The sequence below is a fragment of the Dama dama genome, chromosome 11 (assembly GCF_033118175.1).
Source record: "Dama dama isolate Ldn47 chromosome 11, ASM3311817v1, whole genome shotgun sequence".
NCBI classification, from domain to species: domain Eukaryota; kingdom Metazoa; phylum Chordata; class Mammalia; order Artiodactyla; family Cervidae; genus Dama; species Dama dama.
In genome coordinates, this window is record NC_083691.1 from 5599454 (window position 1) to 5627279 (window position 27826).

At 52.5% G+C, this 27826-nt stretch overlaps 1 protein-coding gene across 1 annotated transcript; it reads right to left on the reverse strand.

Moving 5' to 3' along the window:
* Window positions 1-411: 411 nt before the first annotated feature.
* On the reverse strand, window positions 412-27826 carry AIF1L (allograft inflammatory factor 1 like). Its single transcript, XM_061154390.1, has 6 exons — window positions 27701-27826; window positions 27401-27462; window positions 11885-11951; window positions 9394-9435; window positions 7337-7499; window positions 412-3208 (listed from the first exon to the last, which is right to left on the reverse strand). The coding sequence occupies exons 1-6, from the start codon at window positions 27729-27731 to the stop codon at window positions 3121-3123; spliced, it is 453 nt and encodes a 150-aa protein (XP_061010373.1). The 5' UTR covers window positions 27732-27826; the 3' UTR covers window positions 412-3120.

A 27826-nucleotide genomic window follows, 5' to 3' on the forward strand; every position in this document is an offset into this window, starting at 1 on the left:
TCCTCAGTCAACAAGTGGTGAAAGCCTGATTAGAATTCAGCATGTCTGGATATGCTGATTGCCAACTATTACACAGTCCAACAGAGAGATTTTTGTAATGGAATATTATGGATGCTCTAGGACAGATTCTTAATTTGGATCATATGGGTCAGCTCCAGGGGGGCATATTCTGCCATTTACTATTTGGTTTTCAGCAAACTGCTTATCTCCTCCAAGCCTGCTTCTCGTTTTTCAAGCAAGGCTGATACTGTAGAACCTTACTCGTGGGGTTGCTGTGTGCAGTAAAGGAAGTTCAATGTCTAACAGCCTGGTACACAGATACATTCATTCAGTCTGTCACTATATGAGCTAGCTCTTCTGAATTTCCTGAGTGTCAAAACCATCCCCAGAATACACCAGTCAAGACATTGATAAGTTTGTCTGTTTTATTTCCAGTCTGTAGAGATGATATCCAGCACCACACACACTCACATGCACACACACACATACTGCATCCACTTGAACTTGCCCGACACACTCCTTCCTTTTGAATGGCAAGGACAAAGCCATACTTGTCAGTCCCCAAGTTGCTGGTTACATTAGTTAGATTTGGTCTTTCAGAAAGAAGGCAGCTGAACATCTAAGAAGCTGAGCCCTTAGCCAAAGAAGTAAGAGTCCCATAGCTAATAACCACAGCCTGAAATACATGCAGACCTCCCTTTCCAGGAACCACTCTTGAGACCCTCTCCCTTCAGGAGCTGAATTCCAAGAAATGATTAAGGAGCTGGTGGGGTTTCCCAGGACACTCCCCAGCCAATGAGAGAACACTTTCCTGCCCTTTCAAAAAGCTGAGGACACGCCCACTTGCTCTCCTCCTTCAAAGAGGCTTCCTGAAATCTTGTCAAGTGTGTAACCACTGCAATAAGCCTAGATGCTTCTGCCCTTCTGTCTGAGTGAGGTACAGATACACTGTGACGAATGGTCAAGGAAGGCATTTCCTTGCTGAAACATCTCAGCCTGTCCCAGAAAGGACAGAGGCAGTGGGAAGGGGTGGAGACAGACAATTGCTCAGCTAAGGATCTCAGGGGTGGAGGGGAGCAGGGGAGGAGATGTGGGGATGAGATTTTACATTTACAGGGAGGAATGTTTTGCTGGGGTTTAAACTTCAACTAGGCGTATGCATTTGAAGTACCTCCTTAGACTGAAGATCAGCCAGTCATGGCCGAATAATCTTGTTCCTGAACTGGTCGAGGCCAGTGGATTAATCCAACCTGGCCATTTCCCCACCCTCTACCCATTCTACTTCCTCAAAAACTGCCTCAAGTCAGCCCCTTGGGTCCTTGGTTATGGGTCAAAGGAGACACAGGGAGCTCACATTGGCTCCAGCCTCCAACAGCCCCCAGACCTTCCCACTTAAGGTTTTTCAAAGGCTTCTGCAGGACTCTTGCCCAGTCTTGGGCCCAGTTAGGCGTCTAGGATTGCAATGTAGTCACCTCATAGCTTCCTTTTTCCCAACATTCATCATGGGGGGCTGAATTCCCCACTAGACTCTAAATTCCATGAGTCTGTCCTTTTCAGTAATGGCCCATAACAGGTGCTTATAAACATGTGCAATGGATGAGTGCATCTAAGTCCTGAGTGGGCAGGGGAAGGGACTACAGAATCCAGGTGGGGTCAAGGCTAGGGGTCCTGCTGATCCTGCCTCAGAGGCACTAGGAAGGGTGAATCCTGGCCCAGGGCCCTCCCCGAGGGTTGACTTAGGAGACTGTCCCTCCCTGTCCCTTCCTTTGTTTTCATCACTGACTGAGGCCAGCCCAGAGCAGAAATGAGGCAGGGGCAGGGGGTATCTGAACGCCCAGGCCCCAGTCCAGATCCCCCATCTCCAAATAAACCCCTGACCTTGGACAAGGCACTTAATCCTGTGGGTCACCACAGCTTTGTCACCCGTGAACTGAGAGGCCTGCCCCAGCCAACCCACAGGGTAGCTCAGGGCTCTAAAACTCTAGTCCATAATAAAAAACACAGGTGACCCTGATCCAGTTCCCAGGCTCAAGGTTTTGAGTGGTGTGGAAACAGCGCGATGAATCAGAGAGACAGTGGGCACAGCACATGTCAAGAGAAAGTGGGGTGGGGGTGGGGGCTTAAAGCTTGTAACAGGTTGTCAATAAATATCTGTTGAGTGGCTGAATGAATGAATGAAGAAGGAATGAATGGTGTAAGGAAGGTGTGAAGGCAAATGGGGAAGCAGAGTCAGGTTTCAAGCAGACTAGGCAAACTATTTCTCAGTTCCTGGCTTAACAGTCGTGTGCTGCCTCTCTTTGCCATGAGCGTTGAAGTCCTCACCCTCCTACCCTATTGCCCTCAGCATCCTCCCTGAAAGGTGGGCCTAGACTGAGCTGAAGCCCTCCCCAAGGCCCCAGGATCCCCTCTACCTCTGAAGCCTCAGCAAGGGTCAGGGGGTGCTACAGCCTCCTTCTGAGCTGCCTGTAAAGGTGTGGCCAGGGGGCAAGATTAGAGGATTCCTCTGGATCCTTCTGGAAGGGCTCACATTGCCAAGCCCCTCTCCTCGTCTCCTTCTGTCACCTCACTGAGAATAAGACAAGGCGTGGACTGAGGGAGATCAGCTGAGGAGGTGGGACACTGCGTGGCCACATCCTAGCACACCCAAGAGCCCTGGAATCACAGAGCTGTCTGAGGAAATCCTAACAAGGACTTGCAGCCTTATCCCAACTCCAGGGTCTTCTGAAAGTGGGCTAAGGTCTTCACCAGGGCCAGGCCAGGATGTCAGGACTTAGCTCAGAGACCTGGAATGACAGAGTGCCAGTTTCAAGTGTGGGAATCACAGGCTCTGGTCTCCCTGGCCTGGCCCTGTCCCGTCTGGTTTTTGGTTTAATGTCAGCCCTTCTGCACAGGGAGGGGAGATGCAGGGAAAAACAGAGGGAGGCGATTCGGACTCCCCAACCCAGGGCCCCTTTAAGGCAGATCATTTGTGCTATACAAAGAGATCACTGATTCTGCTGATGAAAAAACAAACGCACAACGACCAAACAAAACTAATAAGAGGTCACAATGAGTCACGAAGGGCGCGATCAGGAGGGAGGAAGAGAGTGGGGAGGGCAGGGCAGGTCCAGGCAGGGGTCCTCAGGGCAGGCTGGCGATGTCTCTCTCTGGAGGGGGCCCGACTGGCTTGGGGCCGCCCTCGTTGGCTTTTCCTTCAAACATCATGACTCTGGTTTGGAAGTGGTGAGGAAAAAAAAAAAAGAAAAACAACACAAAATAGGATTAGGACTCTTTTCCTCGTCCAGGGAAAGATCATCCCGGCCCTCACATCTGCAGGGTCCACCACAGAATGCCTTTGCATCCTCTCTCCAGGGGGATTTTCCCAGAAGCCTCTGCGGGCAGATGGTCCCATTTTACAGAGGAGAATACTGAGGTGCCAAGGGGCAATGTGACTCAGAGCCACACAGGCAGGATGAGATTCCAGATCTCAGACTTCTGGGTCATGTACCTCCCCCGACCACGCTGCCTGGAGGAGGCAGGGCTAGTCTGTGCTGTGGTTCTGCTTAAAACCCTTTCAGATCTTCAAAAACCTCCCACTGCTCTGACAGTGAAGTCTGGGGAGCAGAGGGTGGGGGTTCAAGGTATAGCCTCAGGAGGGAATCCCAGGCCTACTCCTTCCCAACTGGTGCCACCAGCAAGACACTCAACCCACAGATGCTCAGTGTTTCCAACTAAATGTGATGATGCCAAATGCACTTACATCCTGGAGCTGTTCCAACTGACAGTGCCCTCCTCCCTCTGGACTCCCTTCCCTTGGTAGGTTGCTTCAGCCCCGTGGCTTTGAATCCCATCCAAAGATCGATCATCCACAAAGGGCCTCTGGCTGAGCACCAGACCTGCACAGTCAGCTTCCTCCTCAACCTCTCCCCTTGTGTGTCTAGGGGTACTTCCAATGCAATACGTCAAAACTGAGCTCAATTCTCTCCTGCCCCCTGCTCTTCTCTCAAAGCAAACTGCACCATCACTCATCACTGAGTCAACTCAGAACCCAGACCTTACAACCACCAGACTCCTTGTTTTCCTTTAAACTTGGAAGCAGCCCTGCCAGCTCTACCTCCAAGATCACTCCTGACTCCAGCAGCCCCTGCCCTCCTCCACTTCAGTGCCTCCAGGCTGAACACCTCATTTCTTACTTGCACAAGCTCGTGAGCCTCCTACTGACCTGCCTGCTGCCACTCTTCCTCCACTGCAGTCAGGGCAGGCCTTTTAAAAGTCAGCTCCTTGGGACTCCCCTAGCGGTGCAGTGGATGAGAATCTGCCTGCCAATGCAGGGGACACGAGTTCATTCCCTGGTCTGGGAAGATTCCACGTGCCACAGGACTACTAAGCCTGGGCTCCACGACTACTGAGCCCGTGCTCTAGAGCCCATGAGCTGCAACTACTGAGCCTGCATGCTGAAACTACTGAAGCCTGTGTGCTCTAGAGCCCAAGAGCTGCAACTCCTGAAGCCCATGTGCCTAGAGCCTGTGCTCTGCAACAAGAGAAGCCACTGCAATGAGAAGCCCACACACTACAACGAAGAGTAGCCCCCGCTCACTGCAGCTAGAGAAAGCCCATGTTCAGCAGTGAAGACCCAGCACAGCCAAAAATAAACAAATAATGCTAAATCAACCATGGACTACAAGGGCCCACATCACCTGGCCCCTGCCCGTCTCTGCAGACTCATCCCTCACTCAGTGTCCTCCAGGCACACGGGCCTCTGTGCTATTCCTTGAGCATAAAAGCAGGTTCTGCCACAGGGCCTTTGCATGTGCAGCTTCCCCCACCTGGAATGCTTTCCTCTAGATTTTTACGTGGCTCATCTCTTCACATCTCCCTCACTCAGGGCTCTGGTCAGACGCCACCTTCTCAATGAGATCCTCCCTGCCCACTACCCCCACCTCTTTCTATTCCTCTTGCCCACTTTATTTTTCTGTGTGCTGCACTATTGCAGCCTGGTGTTTGGGGTTTTTGTTTTGTTTTTTGTCTGTTTCCTGTCATTAGAATGTAAGCAATTCATGGCTCCCCAGCACCAAGCATAATTCCTGGCACAGAGGTGGTGCTCAATAAACATTTGTTGAATTCATAAATGACAAATCTAAGGAGTCAACATGCAGACTGGGGCATGTTTGCCCAATACAGAGTAAATATCCACTGAATCTTAGGTGTCATTTTAATAGCATCATCACTCCTATTGCTACCACCTAGCCTTTCAGGTGCAGTGTGATCTCACCTGTATGGTCTTCCTACCACACCTCCTGATCATCCTGCCCCACACTAAATGCTCTGACCAGCCTAAACCTGTGGGCTCATGAGCAGGTCACCCAGCTTCACTCTTTGTAAAATAAGACAGGTATGTTTTACATTGGTACATTTGAAGAAGTTAATCTTACACATATACACCACTGTATATAAAATAGATAAACAACAAGGATTTACTGTATAGCATAGGGAACTATATTCAATAGCTCATTAGTTAGTTAGTGCAGTCATTCAGTCATGTCTGACTCTTTGCAACCCCATGAATCACAGCACTCCAGGCCTCCCTGTCCACCAACTCCCAGAGTCTACCCAAATCCATGTCCATCGAGTCGGTGATGCCATCCAGCCATCTCGTCCTCTGTTGTCCCCTTCTCCTCCTGCCCCCAATCCTTCTCAGCATTAGGGTCTTTTCAAATGGGTCAACTCTTCGCATGAGGTGGCCAAAGTATTGGAGTTTCAGCTTCAACATCAGTCCTTCCAATGAACACCCAGGACTGATCACCTTTAGGATGGACTGGTTGGATCTTCTTGCAGTCCAAGGGACTCTCAAGAGTCTTCAACACCACAGTTCAAAAGCATCAATTTTTTGGCGCTCAGCTTTCTTCACCATCCAACTCTCACATCCATACGTGACTGCTGGAAAAACTATAGCCTTGACTAGAGGGACCTTTGTTGGTAAAGTAATGTCTCTGCTTTTTAATATGCTGTCTAGGTTGGTCATAACTTTCCTTCCAAGGAGGAAGTGTCTTTTAATATCTCATAATAACCTCTAATGGAAAAGAATCTGAAAAAAAATATACATATGTATAACTGGGCTTCCAAGATGGCATTAGTGGTAAAGAACCTGCCTGCCAATGCAGGAGACCCAAGAGATGTGGGTTCAATCCTTGGGTCGGGACTATCCCCTGGAGGAGGGCACAGCAACCCACTCCATTGTTCTTGCCTGGAGAATCCCATGGACAGAGGAGCCTGGTGGGCTACAGTCCATGGGGTTGCAAAGCGACATGACTGAAGCGACTTAGCACGCATGCATGCACATGTATAACTGAATCACTTTGCTATAAACCTGAAACTTACACAATATCATAAATCAACTATGTTTCAATTGTTTTTTTTTAAATTAATCTTATAAAATCCAGGCGAGTGTCCTTTACAGTCCGAACAAATATTCTGGGACTCTCCAACGAATTTCTCTGCTGCTCTCTGGTGGGGAAGTATGTTCAAACTGGGATTTTGGTTACCACACAGTAGGCGCTTGTCATCAGCCAGGTGTTGCACTTGACTCCTCATATGTATTATGTCATTAACCCTCAGGACAACACTTCATGCAAGATACATATGATCATCTCTGTCTTATAGGTGAAGGAACCGAGGCTCAGGGAACAAAAGTAATATTCCCAGTCATTTCAGTAGCAAGAAGTAGCATCAAGAGGAATTTCCCTGGTGGTCTAGTGGTTAAGAATCTATCTTGCAGCATAGGGGATGTAGATTCAATCCCTGGTTGGGGAACTAAGAGCCCACATGCCGTGGGGTGATGAAGCCTGCATGCCACAACTAGAGAAGCAACATAGGACTCTTGTGCGGCAACAAAGACCCACTGTAGCCAAAAAAAAATTTTTTTTTAAAAGCAGAATTGAAAAAAAAGAAATAGCATCAAGATTGACCACTACCTCCCTTTTGAGCTGGTTTTTGGCTCTAGATTATGCTCATAACAATCTGTGGGGTAGTAGAGTCATTTTACAAATGAGGAAGCCGAGGGTCAGAAGGTCTCAGCTGTGCATTTATCATCATCGTCATCATCATCCCCATTGCCACTTACTGAGCACTGATTTCACTAGGTTCTGCTATGGGCTCATTTTGCCGTCCAGGTACTTATTAACTGGACCATTTGATAGATGAGAGACATCAGGTTCAGCGAAGTTAAGAACCTTGCCCAGTAGGTCAGAGAAGTGAATTACCTCCTGGCCGGGGACTGGCTGAAGTGCCTGAGCCAGGAACCTCTCCACACACAGTGACTCTGCCTCCAGAGACCCCAGGAGAGGCAGGAGGTACTCACAGCTTAAGGACTGCTGACCGTTTCCCCAGCATCATGTTCACGAAGTCTCGGTAGGAGATGGTGTCGCTGACCCCGCCTGTCACCTCCGAGATCATCTTCTTCATCTCCAGGTGGGTCTTGGGGACCCCAAGCTTCTCCATCATCCTCTTCAAAGACATCAGATCTGCCGGAGGAGAAGCAGAACTGTTAAGTGGGGACAGGCTGCCAGGCCGAGTGGGGAAGCTCCCGGGCGGCACCCCATGCCCAGAAGAAGCCCGGCAGGATGGCCCCTCCCTGGAGACTACAGACAATGACTTTTCTCCTCTCGGGAGAATAAGCCCATCACACCCTCCCTGCCCTCTTCAGAGGCAGTATGAACTAGGGGTTAGGGACGTGGGCATCTAAAGTCAGACCGACTTGGGCTGGAATCCAGCTCTGCTATTCTTGGCTGTGGGACGTGGGGCAAACTCCTTAACCTCTCTGAACCTCCTGCCATCAGTGATAAAATAGTCAATGGGATCATGTGGAGTGAGGATGCATTGGACACCCCTGGCACACAGCTTCTCTTCATCCTAGTTTTTCTCTGCTGCTGCCCGAGGTTCGGGTGACCATGAGCCCACTGCTCCAGCCACCCGGGAAATCACAGTCCAGTAAAGTGGGATCAGGGAGTTGGCTTAATCCACGCATCAGAAATTGCTTTCCCGGGTGCTGGCTGCCAGCTTCTCCCCGACCTGCCTCTCCCATCCCATAGTCCCAGGCTCCACCTTGCTGGAAGGGAGATGGGGCCCAGAACAGCCCACAGAGCAAGAAAGCCAACAAATGAACCAAATTCAAGAAAAACAAGGGAGGCTGCCTCTGACCTCCTGGCTCCCAAGATCTGAGGCAATTTCCTTCAGATTGTTCCATGAACAATGGGTCAGCAACCGGTGGAGTAGGGGTAGGGCGGGGGCCAATTTTAGGGCCGGGGGAGTGGTGGACCAGCTCCCCGGAGAGGCGGGGTGGGCAGCTCTGGTGTCAGACCCTGAGGTGCCAGGATGTCCAGGACATTTCAATGAAAGCTGGGCAATGCTTTACAGGAAGGAGTGAACCGCTCCCCACATGCTGCGGGCCAAACTCTAAACTGGCAAGACATTTCCGGATGGCGATTTGGCAAGATGCTTCAAAAGCCTTTAACCCAGAATGCCTAATTCCTGAGATTTACTCTACAGAAGTAATCAGCTGTGTGGACAGAGATTCACATACAAAGACGTCCTTCACGGGATTATCAGTAAGACTTAAAACCGGACATCATCTGAACGGGCGATGCTAAGGCCTTGGCCGAATAAATTATAGTCCCTTCCCATAATGGAATATTATGCAGCCATTAATTATATTTCAAAAAAATGAATCATATGTCAAAATACAAACAATATATTATTTTTTTAAAAAGGTTCTAAAGCTGTATAAAACTGCTTGTTATTAGAACAAAGAATGGAAGGAAGCTATTTCTGGGAGGTGGGGTTGTGGTGATGTATTTTGTCCCTGTGCTTTGTGGTGATTTCCGAACCATTTTATGGTGATGATGTATTAATTTAATAAACCCTATTTTTAAAGAGGCTTCCCGGGTGGCTCAGACAGTAAAGAGTCTGCCTGCAATGCAGGAGACCCAGGTTTAATCCCTGGGTAGGGAAGCTCCCTTGGAGAAGGGAATGGCAACCCACTCCAGTATTCTTGCCTGGAGAATTCCATGGACAGAGGAGCCTGGTGGGCTACAGTCCATGGGGTCGCAAACAGTCGTACATGACTGAATGATGAACACTTTCACATTTCATTTTTAAAGAAAAAAGGATAAAAATATTCAAAAAGGAGAAAAACAAGAGAAGACAGAGGAGGGGGAGAAATGCTGGAAGGAGGGCCCATTGAGAAACCACAGGCCGTGAGGCAGGGGGACCCTCAGACCTGAGGAGTCAAGTGCAACACCTGGCTGATGACAAGCGCCTACTGTGTGGTAACCAAAATCCCAGTTTGAACATACTTCCCCACCCCATCAAACAGCCTCCCCCCCCCCGCCGGCCCAGCACCCCCGGGGTCTCACTCACCAATCTCGCCCTCATTGTTCAGGTCAAACTCCATGTACTTCTCTGGAAATCATAGAGCAAAAACTGGCATTAGCAGGGCCCCAGTGACTCCCCTGGGGGGTAACTGGCTGGGTCTTCAGGGGGCCCACACCAGCCTCCTCACCCCACGTGGGGGGCTCGATGCAAGTCCTGTCATTTCAGCTGTTGTCTCTGGAGAAAGGGCTCACCCCCGCTGCACCCTTTGACAGCAGGTGAGGTGGAGCAAGGTGCCAGGGGCCCACTCTGACCCTTTGCCAGGATGGGCAGCTGCTTTCCCCCAGGCCCCCAGCAGTGCGGGCTGGCCGCATCCCAACTGTCTGTGAACACACTGAAATAAATGCCCGGCCCCAGGGAGGTGGATCTGCAGAATTTGGGAAGCAGATCTTGGGGGTAGGAAGTGGTGGGTTTTCAGAGCATCTCAGGTGATTCAGATGGGCAGCTTGGTGCGAGAACCTCCAGGTTAAGAAGTCCCCACAGTTCTGACCTTTTGTGGGGGGCTCATGGGTACCACTGAGAACCTGATGCTCTTTTGGGACAAATGCCCATGGACCTGCCCTTGACCACAAGGTGGCACGTACAGTGCCCAGGGGTACCTGGACACTCCCCACAAACCTCTCTACAGACTTGGAGTTCGACCTCCCGGATCAAGGGGTCGGAGGAGTGAGCCTGGTATCTCCTGACAAGGCAGTGTGCGCAGGGAAGTCCCGTGGCCTTGGGCAGGTCGCCCCTGCCACAGGGGGCGGAAACTTCGGGGTCTCTTCTGCACCGAGCAGCTAGCATGAGAAAGCCAGGGTCCTCCCAGGGACCTGCAAGGCCCCATGGCCTTCACAAGTGTCTGCCCTCCAGACTCCAGGCCTGCCTCTCCCCCGAGACGCCCCCCATCCCCCCTGCTCCTCCCCAGCAGCATGTTGCGGCGCCTGGCCCATCTCCCACCTGCTCCTGCTCTAGCCTTGCCACCCCTCTGCCTGGAATGTCCCTCCAGGGATTCTCAGGGCCTTTCCTCTTGCTTTCAGGGCCCCCCAGCCTTTCTAACTGGGCCCCGTCACCCCCACAAAGCACCTACTATCATCTGACATACTTTCTACTCCCTTGCTCTCTCTTCGCCACCCCTCCCCCAGAGGACACGGGCTCTTTGGGCCAGAGGCCATCCTGTGAGTTCCTTGTGCCCCCACCTCCCAAATGGCCTGGTGCCTAGTAGGGCTCATAAAATGAGCGAGTGACTTAAAACTTCCACATTCCCTTCACTTCCGAGGTACCTTCCTGTGGTCCCAGGGTGCACCCCATCCTACATTCCAATGAGGACCAGGAGCGTGGACCTTAGCCCCCTGGGACTCTATCCCTCCTCGCAGAGCCACCTCTGAAGAGTGACCCTGTTGGTATTCAGGGAGAAGGAAAGAGACCGGCTGCTCTGCGTTGGCACTGGGAGAGGAGGGGCAGAAGGCCCGGTCAGGGCGGGAGTGTCCGTGTTCTAGTTCTTTTCCTTCTTCCTTCCTTCCCTTCTTCTTTCTTTATGATGTAAAAAGCACCAATTGTGTAATGGTTAAGAGCAGAGGCTTTGGAGTAAGACCAACATGGCTTCAAGCCCCAACTCTGCCAGAAGTGAGCTGTGTGACCCCAGACAAATGATGCCACCTCTCTGCGCCTGAGTTTCTTCATCTGCACCATCTCCTCGTGGCTTGGACTGGGCTGAGGCAGGGAGATCTGCAACCCTGAGCACAAGGTCAGCGCTCAGCACATGCTCAGCCGTTGGTGTCCCGCCTCAAGGAGGGCTGAGCTGTAAGCGGTCCGAGGAGCACTGGCCGGCTGTCTGCCCTGGAGCAGCGAGGATGCCCACAATGCCAAGTTCGAGTGATCCCCCAGGGCGCCCAGGGCTCCCACACCCGAGTGCATCTCCCGGGCACCGAAGGTGGGTCTGTGCGGCTCCTTCTGTGCACGGCTCCTCTCCTTTCGAGCCGCTGGCTGGGAATCAAGCCCCGGGGCCCAGAACAGAGGGACCTTTCTGCCGCCCCCGCCCCGCGCGGGCTCCTGGGCCCTGTTTTCTTTTCATCCCGTGCTGCTGGGGATTCAATGGGCAGAAACTCTGCCCCCTGCCCCCCTGTGGCGACACAAACGTCCATTCTCCGCAGGGGCTCCCGAGACGCTCCACTGCGGAGGAGGGGAGGCAAGCGCGGTGACAAAGAGCCGATTGTGTCCTGGGGCCCCAGGAGCAAGCAGGGAGGGCCTGGGCAGAGGCAGGCAGGAGCCAAGCTGAGCCACGCTGGGCAGCGGCGGGGGGAGAGGGCCAGGGTGGGCCCGGGGCCTGCGGGCGAGGGGTGTCCCCGGGGCTGGGCACCCTGTCTCACAGTCTGCCTGGAAGAGGGGTGTTCTGGATGAAACTGGGATGCAGCCCGCCCCCGTGGGTGAGGAACGCTATGCGTGAGGGCAGGGGCCACGCAGCTCTCCTGGGGGCGGCGGGCAGCCAGCCCCAGCTCACCTTTAAAGGCTGCGAGCTTTTCCGGCAGGCTCTCTTCGTCACCGTACTTCTGGTCGCAGAGGAACTCCTGCGGAGAGGACAGCGCGGAGCAGGCAGTCAGCAGGCAAAGCTCACCAACACACAGGCTCCCTGCCCGGTGCCGCCTCCCCCGCCAGGTGGCCGGGCTTGGCCGGGCAGAGCGGGAGGCCTCGGGGTTTATCCTGGCCTCCTGTCAACCCTCAGGGGCAGACCTGCACGGTCCAGCCCGTGGGTAGGAAGTTTGTTTAGCAGCTGGTGGTGAGGCCCAGCGGTTCTGCTCTGGAGGACAGAGCATCTTCAGTCAGCCTCCAAAGTAGGGGTACAGGGACCCGGGCTTCCCCTCTGTGCACCCTGGCTTCAAGTTCCACAAAGCCGTGAGCCGCAAAGGCGAGTCACGTGATTCCGGCGAGACCTTCTCAAGTAGGTGATCCTGAGCCAGTTGACCCCTCTTTGAGTCTCTCTTGCTTTATCTGCCAAATGGGTATAACTATCGTTAACTTCTTCTTGTCTGCAAATCCAAGGAGAGTATATATATGAATCTTGGCAGCTCAATAAACAACAGCTGTTATATTATTAATATTATTACTCTCTCTCCAGAGGTCATTTACCCTCTCACCTGTGTCCTCATCTGTAAAACAGGGTCTGCCTTCCCCTCAGATGCTTCGAGAAACTCAAACGAGCCCTTTCAGAACCAGATGGCATTGAGGGGAGATGGTTTGGGATTAAACAACAGTCCCAGAATGAAGCACCTACCCACACGTTCACTCCGGATCTCCTGGTGGGCCCAGGAGGTAGCTATAATTACTATTCCCATTTTACAGATGTGGAAACTGAGGCTCACAGAGCCAGAGCTTCAGCTCAGTTCTGTCTGACTTAGCGCATGCATCTTTAACCCCAACACTTAAAAATGGGCAGTGAGCAGGTATTCGTCCAATTTTAAAACAAAAACTAACAATTAGCACCAGCTAGGCTGGCCACAGTGGCAGGTGTCTCACTTGAAACTGAAAGTATTAGTTGTCTGGTCATGTCCGACTCTTTACGACCCCATGGACTGTAGCCTGCCAGGCTCCTCTGTCCCTGAGATTCTCCAGAGAATACTGGAGTGGGTTGCCATTGCCTTCTCCAGGGGATCTTCCTGACCCGAGGATCGAACTCAGGTCTCCCGTGTCTTACCTCCCTTGTTGCTCATCTTCAAGTGGCCCTAGAACCTGCACTCAGATGAGGAAGCAGAGTGTGCTCCCATCGCAGCACCAGAGTTTGCAGTTTCCCCTCTACTTCCCTGGACCTTGCTTTTCTCACTGAGCCACGTGGACATGGCTGTGGCTCCATCCTTTCATTATTTCAGCAATTTTTGAGGGACCACAGTGTACACTGCTCTCTTCTAGGTATCCTGGGAGCAGGTGAGGCCGAGGAGGGTAAGACAAGGTCCTTATCATAAAATTACAGGAAGTCCCTGTTTAACATGATGTTAGAGGACTTCCCTGGCAGTCCAGTGGTTAAGACTCCACGCGTCCACTGCAGAGGGCTCGGGTTCCATCCCTGTTCGAACACGTGCCATGCAGTGTGGCCAAAAACACTAAAATAAAGTAAAATGTTAAATATTATCTAGGTCTAACTAATACACAGTTTGAAGCTCCCCTCTGCTCTTGCCTAATCCAATTTCTCTCCCTTCCCAGAGGTAATCATGATACTGAACTTGGGTTTCTATCATTCTCTTGAATGGTTTTCCTGTTATGACTAGGCCAACTACTATTGAAAAATACATCTTACAAGTTAATTTGGAAGAGTTTACAAAATTCTAATTCTAAATTTTGGAACATCCCATATAAATATATACTTGTAGTGCAATAAGTGATCTTTTAAATGAAAAAAATATTATCTGTGTCAATCACACCTGTTTTTCATAATTCCTGCCGTCATCTCCCACTAAATGATGACCAAGTCTATACTTACACATCTCCTAGGACAGGGAACTCACTACCTCTCCAGTCAGTCTTTGTAAGTGGAATGTAGAGTGGGAGAATGACAAGCACCTTAGTTAGGATAAAGCTCTCTGGGTTTGGATCTCAGCCTCCTCCTACTAGCTGCAAAATGGGCACACAGGTACCCACCTCCTCAGGCACCTACCCCTCAGTGGAGACAACCCTCTGTGGGCAGTTAGCACCAGGCTCGAATGTCCCTGCTCGGTAAACAACAGGTACAACTCTGTGTGGGGCAGCCTCTGATCCCTTCGAGGGTTCAAGTTCCTCCCCACTAACTCAGAACCCTTTGACAGAGTAGGAGGCACCCCCACCCCCAGCCAATGTGGCTTCTCTCGCTGGGTCAGGGGGCCTCTGATTGCCCCTTTGCTTTTGGCAGGCACTACGTGATCCCATTCAGTTCTCACAGCTACCATTACTTGAGTTTGCAGATCAGAATAGGACCAAGGAGGTCAGCATATATTACACGTACAAGGTCCCCAGGCACGGCAGAAGCTCAGGGTTGGTTTGGAACCCGCATCTATCGGACCCCAGGGCCCGTGGCTCCAGCAGCTGAGTAGGTGGAGGGCAGCCCCAGGGCCCATGGGGTCCAGCTGGCTCAGCCGTAGCCTCACTCGGAGCCTCATTACCATGCACCATGCAGCCTTGCCTGCATTTGGCTCCGCTGAGCTGGAACCTTCCCCTGCAGCCTGGGAGACTGCCCTCCTGTCGGCTGGCTCTGCCTGTCCATCCCTTCCTGAGGACTTGGCTTCCTCTCGTAGCTTGAGCTCTTCTCCCCTGTTGCCCCCACTCCCATTCTCTGACCAAAAGCAGGACAATTAAGTCTTGTCCGTGACCCTGTGCCAACCAGGCACCTCCCGGGGTCACAGATGCCATATCTGTCTGGAGGAGGTAGAAATCAGCCAGGGGTACCCAGCCTCTGGGGTAAAGCAGAAACATTAAAAAAAAAAAAATGGGGGGAAGTGCAAATATAGGGCGTCCAAGATTTTGTTTTGCCAAGTCGAGTCTTTAAACAATGACCATTGACGGTTGCCATGAGTTCAGAAAAGGATATTTCGTAAAAGTAGGAAGTTCACAATCTCTGAGCTTTTAAGTGGAATCCATTTAGGCTACTCACCACATCGTGCCTGTGTTCCCTTCACCTGATCATGTTAGGAACCAGAAAGCCTTTCTGGGGAAGCACAAAAGCACAGACAAAGCCCAACATCTGAGATCCTCTGGGGAGAGAACTGGGGGCCCTCCGGACTCCCCTGTTCCTTCTGGCTGACCAGAAATCCTGCACCAACCTGGAGCCTGTCTGTAATATGTGTTGATCACCTCTGAAAAAGGAGGGAAGGGGGCCGGGGGTGACTTTAAAAGAATGACACGGCCTGAGGACACAACATAACTGATTAGAACCAAACAGGTCCAAGATGGTGGCCGAGTGGACTTCCACTAGACGTTCAGCCTCAGCTTTAAAGGTCAAAAAGGGGGCAGTGGCCCAATTCCTGGAAATCCCCACCCCTTCCCCAAAATAGCTGAAATACTCCTCCCACTCATTAGCCTATGAAATTACCCAGCTCTATAAAAACTGACAAGCTGTACCCTGCCAGCTCTCGCCCTCTGAGATGGCCCACACTCTGTCCTTGGAGCGTGTTTCTCTCTAAGTAAATCCACTTCTTATCTATCCCTTCGTCTCTCATTGAATTTTTTCTGTGATGAGACATGGAGAACCTGAGCTTCATTAAGTCCTGAGACCAGGTGTGTGATCTTGGTTAAAAGACTGTGGGTTCAAGACCCAGTCTGAGTTTCAAGGTTTCATCTCTACAGATTCTAGACAGATGGGGCTCAAGGGGTAGGACTCCGTCCTGGGTCTTGGAGACAAATCAGACACAAATGCAAGAGCTCAGCCTGAACTGCGGGGTGCTTAAGAGCCACACGCCTCCCTGGACCTAACCCTGGGCCTGGCTCTCAGCAGGCAGCCCTAGGTGTCCAAGATTATTGTCTTTTCACTGATAAAGCCAATTTCCTCCTTAGCACTGATCACCATCTAACATGCTATTTCACTTCTGCCCTCTACTCCGCAGCCCTCATCCCCAGAATGGGTGCCTCAGCTATCCTGGCCTCCTGTCTCTGCTTCCTCCCTGCCAGCTCTGCTCCCACCGTGGGATAGCAGCTGTGTCCCCCGCCTGGAGTGCACATGTCAGCTCCTTCTGGTCTTCACTCAACTGTCACCTCTCAATGCCACCCAGCCTCCTGCAGACCCCGCCCCCACTCCAATCCACCTTAAGATAACACCTTGCATTGTGTTAAGAGTTACCTCTTAACACAATTTATAGTGTAAATACTTATTAAGGGTGTTGTCCATTATCTGTCTGCCCCTGCTGGGTTCTACTCTGTAGGTGCTCAGTCAATACTCGGTTGGCCAAAAAGTTGTTTTCCTGTAATAAAACCTAAATGAACTTTTTGGCCAATATTTGCAGGAAGGGTCAATGAACTGAGACTCAGGGAGGATAAGCAACTTGTTCATCAAGGTAACTTTTTCATACTGTTCATGAGGTTCTCAAGGCAAGAATGCTGCAGTGGTTTGCCATTCCCTTCTCCAGCTATGAGAAACCTAAACAGCGTATTAAAGAGCAGACCCATCACTTTGCCAACAAAGGTCCGTCTAGTCAAAGCTATGGTTTTTTCAGTAATCATGTATGGATGAGAGTTGGATCATAAAGAAGGCTGAGCACCAAAGAATTGATGCTTTCGAACTATGGTGCTGGAGAAGACCCTTGAGAGTCCCCTGGACTGCAAGGAGATCAAACCAGTTCATCCTGAAGGAAATCAGTCCTGAATAGTCATTGGAAGGACTGATGCTGAAGCTGAAGCTCTAATACTTTGGCCACCTGATGTGAAAAGCCAACTCATTGGAAAAGACCTTGATGCTGGGAAAGATTGAAGGCAGGAGGAGAAGGGGATGACAGAGGATGAGATGGATGTATGGCATAGACTCAATTTGAGCAAACCCTGGGAGATGGTAGAGGACAGGGAAGCCGCGAGTGCTGCAGTCTGTGGGGTCACAAAGAGTCAGACATGACTCTGCAACTGAACATCAAGGCAGCACAGCTAGCCAGTGGCTGAGCTGGGGTTAAAGTCCACAGCAGAGGCTCGGGTCCCCTCCCTGTGCAGAGGTGAGGAGTAGAAGGAAGTGGCAGTGGGTGTTGGAAGAATGCTAGAAGGCAGGTCCTTGGTAACAGGTTCTAGGAGGATGTGTTTACTATCTCTGTCCCACGGATGCCTAGCCTAGCACCCGACAATTCCCAGCATATAGTAGGTGCTCGATAAATGTGAACAGAGTGAACAGGGAGGACTGCATTCAGCCCAGGAAGACTTTCTCCACCCTCCCTCCTGAAACGGAAAAGGCATGCTCCTTGCAAAAGCATGTTTATGCATATGACAGAGGCTGGAGAGGACTGAGATTGGAATGAATTTTCCCTCAGAGGCAGCAGTGACAAATGCTTGAGCCGTAGGGCAACTATGGGCGGAAGAAGCAGCTGACCTGTTTATGGGTGGGTGGGCAGCGCATGCTGACCTCAGGCTTGGGGCAACTGTGTGGACCATGCCTTTGGCAGGGGGGCGGGGAGGCAGAAAGGTGGGAGGCAGGAACAGGAGCTCTGTTGGCTGGGCTGCCAGCTCCCACCCCACCTCGGAGCTTTGGATCCCTGGTCCCTGCTCACGCACAGCCCACAGCTTCCTCCCTCCAGGCTCCTCCCCCCAGATCCTTGCCCAGCCTCAGGGCACAGCCCCCTGGGTGGGTACCTTCTCCATACCCCAGCAGCCCCTGCCTTAGCTCTGGGCCCCCAGGCGGAGGAGATGGAACTAGAAGGTCACCTTAGATGTTTGAAGAAAAATAAAACCAGAAACTGGAGAAGGAAATGGCAACCCACTCCAGTATTCTTGCCTGGAGAATCTCCATGGACAGAGGAGCCTGGAGGGCTATAGTCCATGGGGTGGCAACAGTCAGCCACGACTTAGCGACTAGACCACCACCACCAAAAACAGAAATAAGAGGGCAAGCTGGAGTCAGAATGCCTAGGTTTGAACGCACTGAATGCCGTGGGGAAATGACTTCACTTGTCTGGGCCTCAGTTTCCTCATCTCTGCATGCTCAGTCACTCAGTCGTGTCCAATTCTTTGCAGCCCCAAGGACTGCAGCCCACCAGGTTCCTCTGTCCTTGGGATTCTCCAGACAAGAATACTGGAGTGGGGTACCATTCTCTTCTCTGGGGGATCCTACCGACCCAGGGATCGAACCCAAGTTTCCTGCTTGGCAGGCGAATTCTTTATCACTGTGCCACCTGGGAAGGATAAAAACAGTTACCTCATAGGCTTGTCCTGAGTATTATAGTAGGTAGGTAAATATACCTAAAGGGCTTAACTCAGTGCCTGGCACTTGGTAAGCGTTAAAAAAAATGTTAGCAATTTATTATTATCCTGTCATGCTACAGTTCATGGGGTTGCACGATTTAGTTACTGAACAACAATTTATTATATCATCATTTAACATTTCTATACATTCGATCCACTTATAATCCCCAACTCATCATCGAGACCATCATCAACTATTAAACAGATTAGGAAGGAAATCCCCTCCCCCAATTCAGGCCGGTTATGGTTGCCTTTTCCCCTCTCTGGGTGTCCTCATCTCCCAGATAAGACAACGGAAGTCCAGAGAGATTGCTCAGCTTACTCAAGATCACAGTGTTTTCACAATTCAAGGTCTATCTGCCTTCACCATCCCAGCTCCCTCCCTGCCCCTAACTAGGCCTGGCCACGGGTTTCCAGGCAAAGAAGGTCAATACTGGGATCTGGACAATATTTCCTCTTGGGCAGCTACAGAAAGAGGTTACTCTAGAGGCCAGGGAACCACTCTAGCCCTCCAGGGGTGAGAAGGGGTGTGTGTGCGGACGTTTCATTCTAGTCCCATTCCCTGCTCCCACTCCAACCCACTGTCCCCACAGACCAGTTTTTCAGGTTGCAGAAACTGCTGTCAGAGCATCCAGGTATGAGGGGTTCAGGGGCCCCCTGGGCTCTGAGAGTAGCCAGTCTAGAGCCCTTGGTGGCCTGGTCAGTTCCTAACAAAGAACTAGGAAATGCAAGCTGGAAAGAGCCTGGGGTCGAAAACAGGAAGCCATGAGCCAGAAGGTCACTGCCCACGGGCCGGACCCCCAGACGTGGCAGAGCTGCTCCGACATCCACCCAGTCACAGAATCCCGAAGGGACTCCTCAGAGATACAGCTGGTCCTCTTTGTCAACAGCTGGGGAAACTGAGGCCTCAGAGGGCAAGGTCTTGACCAAACCATCTTTCCTCCAGCAAGTGCAGGGCGTGCTCGGCAGATGGACGGGGAAGGGAGCTTGACTTGGATTGCCTGGGCTCAAATCCCAGTTCCAATATTTACTAGCTCTGTGGCCCAGGGCAACTTGTTTTACAACTCTGGGCTTCAGTTTCCTCATCTGTGAAATGGAACCACAATAACAGAACCTCCTCACTGGGTTGGTATAAAGATTAAACGAGTGAACTGCATAGAAAGAGCCTCGCTTCTAGTATACTTACTGTGTGTGTGCCTAGTCACTCAGTCATGTCCAGTTCTTTGTGAACCTCATCATGGGCTGTGGCCCCCTAGGCTCCTCTGTCCATGGGATTCTCCAGGTAAGAATACTGGAGTGGGTTGCCATTTCCTTCTCCAGGGGATCTTTCCGACCCAGGGATTGGACCTGGGTCTCCTGCATTGTAGGCGGATTCTTTACTGTCTGAGCCACAGGGAAGCCCAGTATACTTACTAAGGGTTTGCAGTTATCACTGTGTGTTTGGATCACCCAAACTCAAGCCACACTAAGAGACGACTGTGCACAGTGGAAGGGCAGAGAAGAGGCCCACCCACGACTCGCTCACACTGTGCCATCAGGTCGTCCTGGTAAGCCTTGACCCGCTGGTCGCTCCTCCTCCAGGGCAAACTTGGCTTCGTCCGTGGATACCAGGCTGAGCTGGTACTAATAGGCCATCCACAGAGGACAGAGTGCACCCATCTCAGACCCCAGGGATGGTGCCCACAGCTGCATGGGCTCACTGCTGCCTCTCTAGGTTATCTATACCCTCTGATGCACACCAGTCTCCCCTCACCCCCTGAGAGCTCATGCCCAGAAGGGGCTGTTTTCCGAACCAGCAGGGGTTGGCAGCCCCAGGATGCTGTGTCCTGGCCTCCCAATCCTCGCCATCTGCCTGCCCCACCCCTCAACTCCACGTAACTCCCTTTCTGGGCTGGTACCTCTAGCACTTGCTCCTGGATGCTCGCTCCCGGCCCTCCAGGCGCGTCTTTATGTATTAGCTGCAGCAGAATTTTAGGGCAGGCAGATATCACCATCTTGGAGGCCATCCAAGGGGCCAGCGGCCGAAGCCCTGGGCGAAAACTCCAAGGACAGGTGGCACCATGCCTGGCACTGTGGCCTCTGACGCAGCCCACAGGCTCTTAAAGGGCCAGGGCCAGGTCACGGATGCCCGGCCTGGGGCCTGGTGTGTAGCAGGTGCCTGTAATGTGCACCCGCTAGGACAACAGGCTCACATTCCCCACACGGCTCCAGGGCCTCATCCGGACACGGTGTGCTCGCCAATAGACGGGGCAGCTGGAGAAAAACACCCCACCGACTGCCCGAATGAAGCAGACCCTGCAGAAATTCCATCTCCGGCTTCCTGTGACATGGCCACTCTGAGGTCGAGAGGGGCAGGACCTGCAGGGACACTGAATCTTCAGAGGCTCACGTGGCTGCTTATCACCATCTCCCTTATAATATATTAAGTAAGAGCAAGAGAGACGGGTGCCCAGCGATGCCAGCTGGGCATTCACCTGGGCAGGGGACAGGGTAGCACTGCCAGTCCACAGGACAAGAGACACACCTGTGCAGTGCCAGGTCAGGTCTCCTGCTGCTGGGGGAGGGACCAGGGAGAGGCACCCCCTGGGCAGAGCTAGGCGGCCTGCTGTGCCCAGTTCCTGGCGCAAGCGGCACGTGGGCTCTGACTAACCATCAGGCACCGAGATGCTAGAGGGAATGCCGAGTGCCCTTCATTCGACCCCGGAGGGCTGAGAGGGCGGGATGGCAGCCAGAGATCCTTATCCACGTAAGCAAGAGAGGCCTGTGTCACGGTGAGGCCACAGCCACCCGGTGGACAGCGGCCAGGCCGAGCCACGGGCGCGTCTGGAGGCAGAATCCCGGCTCTGTCACTTCCTGGCTGGGTGACTTTGGGCAGGTGACTTCACCTGGCTGAGCCTCTGTTTCCTCATCTCTAAAGTGGGTGGCCGAATAATCCTTGTCTCACAAGGATGTTTACAGCCTCTTGCTGAGCATCCACCTAATCCCGTGTTCCACTGAGAGGAGTCGGTGAGATGAGGCACTGCCAAGCACCAGGCCTGGAGCAAAAGCACAACGCAGGCTCCTTTGTAAGTGAGCCTCCCGGCCTCTGCTGGTGCAAGCCGCAGCTCTCACCACCCTCTGGGCTCTGCCTACTCTGTCCCACGGCTAAAGACACTCTGAGGGGCACCCGCCCGTCCCGCAGCTTCCTCGGCTCCTGCAAGAAGCTGGAAAGAATCTGTCCCGTTGCCATATAAGGCCGGGTCTGGCTGACCCGGGGTCACCTGCCATGCCATCAGGGCGCAGGGAATGTCAGCTATGTAGGGGGGTAGGAGGTCCTGCCGGCTCCAGTGGTGCCGAGAATGCGCACGCACAAGCACACACAGACAGACACACACAGAGAGACATACACAGACATACACACACACACACAGACACACACATACATACAGACACACACAGAGAGACATACACAGACATACACACACACTCACACACACACATGCAGACAGACACACACACAGAGACATATACAGACATACACACACACACACACACACACACACACACACACAGACATACACATACATACACACACACAGAGACATACACATACATACACATACATACATATATACACACACAGACACGCACAGAGACATGCACACACAGACATACACATACATACATACACACAGAGAGAGACACGCACACACAGACAGACAGACACAGACATATACAGACATACACACAAAGACATACACATACATACACACACACAGACACGCACACACACAGACACACACAGAAACACACTCACAGACACACAGACACACACATACACACACATACATACACACACACATACACATATATACACACATAGACACACACAGAGACATAAACACACACATAGACATACACACAGACACACACATAGACATAAACACACACATAGACACATACATAGACATACACACACACACATACATACACATGCAGACAGACACACACACAGAGACACAGACACACACACACACAGACATACACATACATACATACATACACAGAGAGAGACATACACAGACATACACACACACATACATACACACAGAGACACACACAGAGAGACACTCACAGACACACACACAGAGACATACACATACATACATACATACACAGAGAGAGACATACACAGACATACACACACAGAGACACACACACACACACATACATACATACACACACAGACAGACACACACAGAGAGACACTCACAGACACACAGACACACAGACATACACATAAATACACACATAGACACACACAGAGACATAAACACACACATAGACATACACACAGAAACACACATAGACACACATATAGACATACACACACACATACATACACACAAAGACACACAGAGAGAGACATACACACAGACACACACATAGACATACACATACACACAGACATACACACATAGACATAAACACACACATAGACACATACACAGACACACACACAGACACACACATAGATATAAACACACACATAGACACACACACAGAGACATACACAGACACACACAGACACACACATAGACATACACATACATACACACACAGATACACACATAGACATAGACACACACATAGACATACACATACAGACACACACAGACACACACATACATATACACACAGAGACATAAACACACACATAGACATACACATGATACACACAGACACACAGAGACACACACATACATACATACACACAGAGACACACACAGACATAAACACACACATAGACATACACATGATACACACAGACACACACATAGACACACACATAGACACACATACAGACACACACAGACATAAACACACACATAGACATACACACACAGACACACATAGACACACACACACACATAGACATACACATGATACACACAGAGACACACACAGACATACACACATAGACATAAACACACATATAGACATATACAGACATACACACAGACACACACATAGACATATACAGACATACATACACACAGACACACACATAGATATAAACACACAAAGACATATACTGACACACACATAGACATACACACACGCAGACACATACATAGACACATACAGAGACACACACAGAGACACACGTAGACATAAACACACACATAGACACACACAGAGAGACATACACAGACACACACAGACACACACATAGACACACACATACATACACACACAGACACACACAGACACACACATAGACATAAACACACACATAGACATACACATACAGACACATACATACATACATACACACAGAGACACGCACATAGACATAAACACATACATAGACATACACATGATACACACAGACACACACATAGACACACATACAGACACACACACACACATAGACATACACATACATACACACACAGACACACACACAGACATACACACAGACACACACAGACATACACACACACATAGACATACACATACATACACACAGACACACACACACACAGACACAGCATGGCGGGGGTGGGTTTGCCCACAAGGGAGCCCCAGCCAAGCTCAGAGGTGGACAGAAAAGGCTGGGGTCAAGTGTGGCTACTGGTGTGCATGTGCACGTTCAGTTGCTTCAGCTGTGTCCAACTCTGTGCGACCCCATGGACTGTAGCCCACCAGGCTCCTCTGTCCGTGGGACTGTCCAGGCAAGAATATTGGATTGGATTGCCATTCCCTCTCCAGGGGATCTTGCCAATCCAGGGATTGAACCCGCGTCTCCTGCATCCCAGGTGGACCCTTTACCCTCTGAGCCCCCTGGGCAGCCTCGTATGGCTGTTTAGACCCAGGCAGTACATCCAGCCCCGCTGAGTCTCGCCCCGTGCAATATGGGAACAGACACTGGCAGGGTTGGAGTGAGCATCCAACGAGATAATGTCCCAAGCACGCCTGGCACACTGCCCAGCACACACCCAGTGCGCAGAAAATAACAGCAAAAACTACAGTGAAACCCCAGAAAGTGCATTTTCATACAGCTCCACCAGGACCTCTGGGTCCACCCAAGGCTCCTTCTCTTTTGACTCCTGAATCCCTTATAATAATAGCCAAGACTGAGCTACCCTGCTGCCCTCTGGAAACTGGCCCATCCCAGGGAGGAGAAAGGCCACAGAGAAACCGTTGGCCCAGAGAAGCCCCCAGAGCTCGTCGTCAGACTGGGCTTTGCCCCAGGCAGTAGGCACAGCGATGCCCAAACACGTACAGTGAGTCATGAAGCCCCGACCTTCGTGCCTTCCAGCTTCCAAAGGGCCACCGGGCAGCTGCTCAGCCCAGCCCCCCCAAAGCCCCACTTCAGTGGAGCAATGAAGCTGCACCCCAAAGGCAGGCAATCTGGGCTGCCAATATGGTTCCCTGACTCATTGGAAAAGACCCTGATGGGGGGAAAGACTGAGGGCAGGAGGTGAAGAGGGGGGGGGGCGACAGAGGATGAGATTGCTGGATGGCATCATAGACTCAAGGGACATGAGTCTGAGCAAAACACTGGGAGACAGTGAAGGACAGGGAAGCTTGGCGTGCTGCCGTCCATGGGGTCATAAAGAGTCAGACACAACTAAGCGACTGAACAGCAATAAGAATCCATCCACCCTAGGGAACTTCCACCGTGGCCACGGCCATGTGTGAAACCGACTCAGACCTTCAAACACAGTGACTCCCCGAAAGTCTGCAAGGAGCTTCAATCTAATCCTCTCTAGTGAGGATCGTTGTAGGGACCTGGAACAGAGCAGGTATCTCTGCTCCCAGTTCAGGAAGGGGAAGATAAGATTCTGCCAGACAAAGGGGTCTGGTTCAGGCTGAACAGCCAGCCTATCTCAGACCTTGCCCCCGGTTTCCACTCCTGCACGTTGAAGTCCCAAACAAACCAATGATAACAATCAAGATAGCAGGCAGCTCTCCTGTGTACTCTACATAGATTATCTCAGCTGAAAAATCACAACAAACATATTACCATTATCTCAAGAGGCTTGCCCAAGGTCACAGAGCCAGTGAACACCAGCCTCCACCCATATCTCTCAACTGTGGTGGGACAACCTTGCTGCTGTGGTGGGGAACAGCTCAAGCTTCTGGTTTGATCCTGGCGCCTCCTTCCTCGGGAGCCCAGAGCCTAGATCCCAGCAGCCCAGGCTGGGCTCACACAGTGGATCTCAGAATAGCATCCAGGCAGAAAAAGGACACTAGACCTGAAGAAGTTCTACCACTGGCTTCTGTGTAGCCTTGGCCAGCTGCTTGCCCTCTCTGGGCGTTGGGGTCCCAAGGTGGTTAGACATAGCCATCTCTTGTTCACCATCCCCAATCTCAGTGCTGTCCAGACTGGCCCCTGAGAGCCACAGTCCCTCCCCTGAGCCAAGTCAGTACACCTCCCAAAACAGCCCTGTTGCCTCACCCCCACCCCAGGTAGTCGCCCCATCCCCCAAGGGCAGGGTCGGCAATGCGAAGTCCCACGCACTCTCCACTGCTGTCCAACTCTAGTCACCTCTCCCCCATCTCCAGCTGTCCTGGCTCGGGGTCCTCTGGCTGTGGGTGGATTCAACTGGCTTGGAACCCGGCCGGCTGAGTGGCCCAGGGGGCTGTATGAGGTCAGGGTTCCAGGCTCCCATCCAAAGGGCAAAAGCAGCCAACACCAAGGCTGGGCCAGCTGCGGAGGGACCTGGGAGGGAGGCCAGTAGCCTGGACCCCTGAGAGTCCCAGCCAGACAGACGTCCAGGTCCGGACGTCCAGCTGCGCTCAAAACAGCACCAAGAGGCCAGGTGCAGGATGATGATGAGGGGGCAAGAGTTTAACCTGGCGGGACCCTGGGGTCTCCAGAGCCCTCCGTGGGTTTCCTATAGCTGGGGGAATGAAACCAGGGAGGCTGCCTAGTTCCAGACAGTCCATGGAAATCAGACTGCAAGCGCTGGGTGAGAGTTAATACTACATTTGTGCCGCAGCCCTTGGACCCACCTCCACACGACCTCCCCCCAGAAGCCCACTGACCCCCACTGCTTTCCACTTGGGGACCCTGAGCTGCACTTGGATCTTGGATGCACAGCAGCCCAGGGGAACCAGCCGGGGTAATGTCCAGCCTTCTTTCAGTGGGCATGACTCTGCCACCAGTTAGAAACCTGGGACATCCTCCTGAAGAAGTCATCCGAGTACCACCCATGGAGGTCTTCTCTCCTGCCGGACCAGGTGCTGGGCCAATCACAAGACATGCCTTCCCTCATTGAGCCCTTCCGGGGACCCAGGCTCTGTGAGGAGAAGTCCTTGCTAGGGACCACAGAACTGGTACCCGATGGAGACCAGATCCGAGCCCAGGGCTTGTGGTGCTGCCTTTGAGTTCTGACCAATCCAGGCAGGCCCTGACAGTTTTCCCTTTCTTCTAGAGTTTAAATGTAGTGTTTAAGCAAAGGTCTAAAACATCCCATTGTGTGTCTGGCAAGAGCCGGAAGGATTTCTTTATAGAAATCCACCAGGATCAGGATGAAAAGCATCAAGTCTCTAAGGCAACCTTTCCTAAATGCGCTGGAGTGAGAAGGAGTTGTAGGAGTGGGGGGACCAGGCAGGAGGCCAACATTTTCTGGGGGGCGGGGGTGTGAGAGCACTGGCCTGTGAGTCTGGAGCCCGGAGTTCTAAGAGCAGCCTGACCCAGACTTGCTGTGCCACCTTGGGCGGCTACCTCACCTCTCTGAGCCTCAGACATCGGTGGGGGGCGGGGGGGGGGCCCTTCCAGTGCCAAGTCCCTGCAGCGGATCCCAGGCCAGCTCCGGTGGAGGGGGGGGCGGGTGAGCCGGGCTGGCATCAGAGCTCCAGAGAGGGCCCCACCTCCCTAGTCTGAGAGGAACAGCTTGCAACCCGAGACCAGAGGGAGGTGGAGGGGCTGGAGGGGGACCTACCTGGAGGCACGGGGACAGGACTGGAGGGAGGAAATTGGGGAAAGCCCGGGAGATGGAGCGGGAGTGGGGGTTGATTTTGCAGGCAGCACAGCCTCACAGACGGAGGTGGGACCCACCCCACGGGGCGCTGGGAGATCTGGGGGCGGCAGCGTCGAGCTGGAAGAGCGATGGCAGCGGCGCGCGCTTACCCGGTTGATCTCGGCCAGCCTCCTCTCCTGCCGGGCTTTGAGCAAACCGAAGGCTTTCCCTCCTGGAGGAGACAAAGAGGCGGCCGGGGAAGCCGGGGGGGTCTCTCTCCGGGCCGCGCGCCCTCGGCCCGCGCCCACTCCCGCGCGCCGCAGACCCCACCGAGCGCCCCGCGCGCACAGGTGGCGGGCGGGGGCCACCGGGCGCGGGCCGAGGGAGCGGGGCGGGGGAGGGGGGGCGCGGGCCGGCAGGCCAGGGGGCGGGGCAGCGGCGCGGGCCGGCGGGGGGACCGCGATGCCTACCTTGGAACCTGTTGCTGAGCGCGACCGACATGGTGAGCACCCGGCTCCCGCCGGCTCAGGGCTTCGCGGCCGCCAACGAGGGACGAGGAGGAGGGGCGGGCGCCTGGTCCGAGATCGCGCGGCGTG

Bases quoted from the DNA above. Each gene is read 5' to 3' on its own strand.
- AIF1L (XM_061154390.1), bottom strand. From the start codon at position 27,731: ATGTCGGTCGCGCTCAGCAACAGGTTCCAAG. The intron at 27,463-27,700 runs GTAGGCATCGCG...TGTCTCCTCCAG, and splicing joins GCTCAGCAACAGGTTCCAAG to GAGGGAAAGCCTTCGGTTTG. The intron at 9,436-11,884 runs GTGAGCTGGGGC...TATGATTTCCAG, and splicing joins AAAGCTCGCAGCCTTTAAAG to AGAAGTACATGGAGTTTGAC.